This window comes from Fulmarus glacialis, unplaced genomic scaffold, assembly GCF_000690835.1.
Source record: "Fulmarus glacialis isolate BGI_N327 unplaced genomic scaffold, ASM69083v1 scaffold14423, whole genome shotgun sequence".
NCBI classification, from domain to species: domain Eukaryota; kingdom Metazoa; phylum Chordata; class Aves; order Procellariiformes; family Procellariidae; genus Fulmarus; species Fulmarus glacialis.
In genome coordinates this window covers 1,995-3,644 of record NW_009201117.1, presented here as the reverse complement: position 1 = coordinate 3,644, position 1,650 = coordinate 1,995, and the positions used below count along the sequence as shown (strand labels likewise).

General features: G+C 49.8%; 1 protein-coding gene across 1 annotated transcript in view; it reads right to left on the bottom strand.

Annotated features, from left to right (window-relative positions):
- Nucleotides 1–1,389, bottom strand: part of TBC1D20 (TBC1 domain family, member 20) — a 6,374-nt gene extending 4,985 nt beyond the window's left edge. The window contains exon 1 of the mRNA XM_009573824.1: nt 1,212–1,389. Within this exon, the coding sequence (XP_009572119.1) occupies nt 1,212–1,311 (100 nt within the window). The 5' untranslated portion in view covers nt 1,312–1,389. The remainder of the gene's footprint in view (nt 1–1,211) is intronic.
- Between the last annotated feature and the right edge of the window lie 261 nt (nt 1,390–1,650).

Here is a 1,650-nt window from a genome sequence, read left to right as displayed (position 1 = left end):
AAAGAGGAATATGATTAACACCGAGTAGTGCAAAGGTACCGGGAAGAGAGCTGGGCGAGGGAGCCGGGAGAAACCCTGCTGAAGGCAGGAGGATGAGGCTGCAAACACAGACACACCACCCCATCGTATGTCCCCTTTTTTGTACGTCACACACCAGCCCTGTCCCCTCACTCGCATTGCTGCGTATTCTGATGCTAACGGCACTTCAGTGCGAGGAAACGAGACTATTATTTCTTTAAACAACATACATTAAAGTGCTTAAACTGACACCATTCCCAGCGTTCCTGGAAACATCTTTGCTCCACAGTTTTGCTGTGCAATGCAAAGCGTATTCAGCAGCAGCCAGGCACGATATGCTGTGGAGACCACAAAGAATAGTTTATTAAATAGAAATAATTCAGAAGAAAACCCCACCCACGGGTAGCTAAGGTAGTTAAAACAGAAGAAAAAAGAAATTTCCTGGCACACTGAACTATCTATGTGATCACGTGAAATTAAATGTTGTCTTCCAGTAGCTCTGACCACCTAACGTAATCCGGCTCTTGACAGACATGGGGGGATGCACACTTCTGAATGGCCACAGATTCAGGAACGACAACCAAATCTGTCCTGGGGACAGTGACTGTAAAAGCTACAGGTCTTGGAGCTTCTGCATTGCCAAGGTTTAAAAACCACGCAGGTACCTCATCAAGAAGGTCATTTTCCCTGCTTCTGCTCTGACCAAACACCACATGTGCTTCATGCAACAAACTGCTTCATCTATGCCTGGAAGAGACACCTGCCAAGCCAGGGCTCAGCACAGCCACCTCTCCATGGGAGCAACAAAAATTAAGTTTGATCCTTTCTGCTGCAGATGAACTTACACGTGCCAGCTAATTGCTCAGGGCCACACCAACCGCATCCAAAGTGAACCGATTTCCATCACTGTCACTAAAGATAACTACACCCTACAGCACAATGGAAATGTTGTTTTTGGGAAGTTGTGTATTTCCAAATCTGACATTTACATACAACACAGTGCGCGAAGCTTCGGCATTCATGCTGCAGTGCGAGTCGCCTTCGCACACGAGCTTGGTGGGATACGCACCAGCGTACACAGGGAAAAGGCTGGTCAGAAAGCATGTGCTTCAGCCTCTGTGATCCTTCCTCTAGCGTGCACAGAGATCACCGAGCCGTTCTTCCAAAGCACCCGAGTCCAGGCTGTTCCATACCTGGAAGAGGGGGCAGGTCGTCTGTATTAACGCTTAGCAGCTTTGGCCACACTTTGCAACGAATCTCATCCGTCAAGAGCCCCCCCTCGCTGATCGCCATCCGCCTGAGCGCAGCCACGTCGATGGGGTCACTGTTCAGAGCCTGATAAATTTCTGCCACTTTTCTTTTCTTCTTAGAATCAAAGTCTGTAAGAAGACCACAAAGAGGCAAGCTGATAGGCAACGCCAACACACGGGGGAGCAGCAACTCAGATCAGGGGCGCAAAAAAATCCACTCACAGCGATGTCACACAACATACACACGTTACACACACAACAAGGGAGATGACACAGGACAGTCGGCACACGACCCACTAACTGACTGTCCCCATCTCAACAGGCTCAGCGTCGGGGGCACCCCACGGCTCGCAGGGCACCCCCCACTGGTCCCACCCTGGGA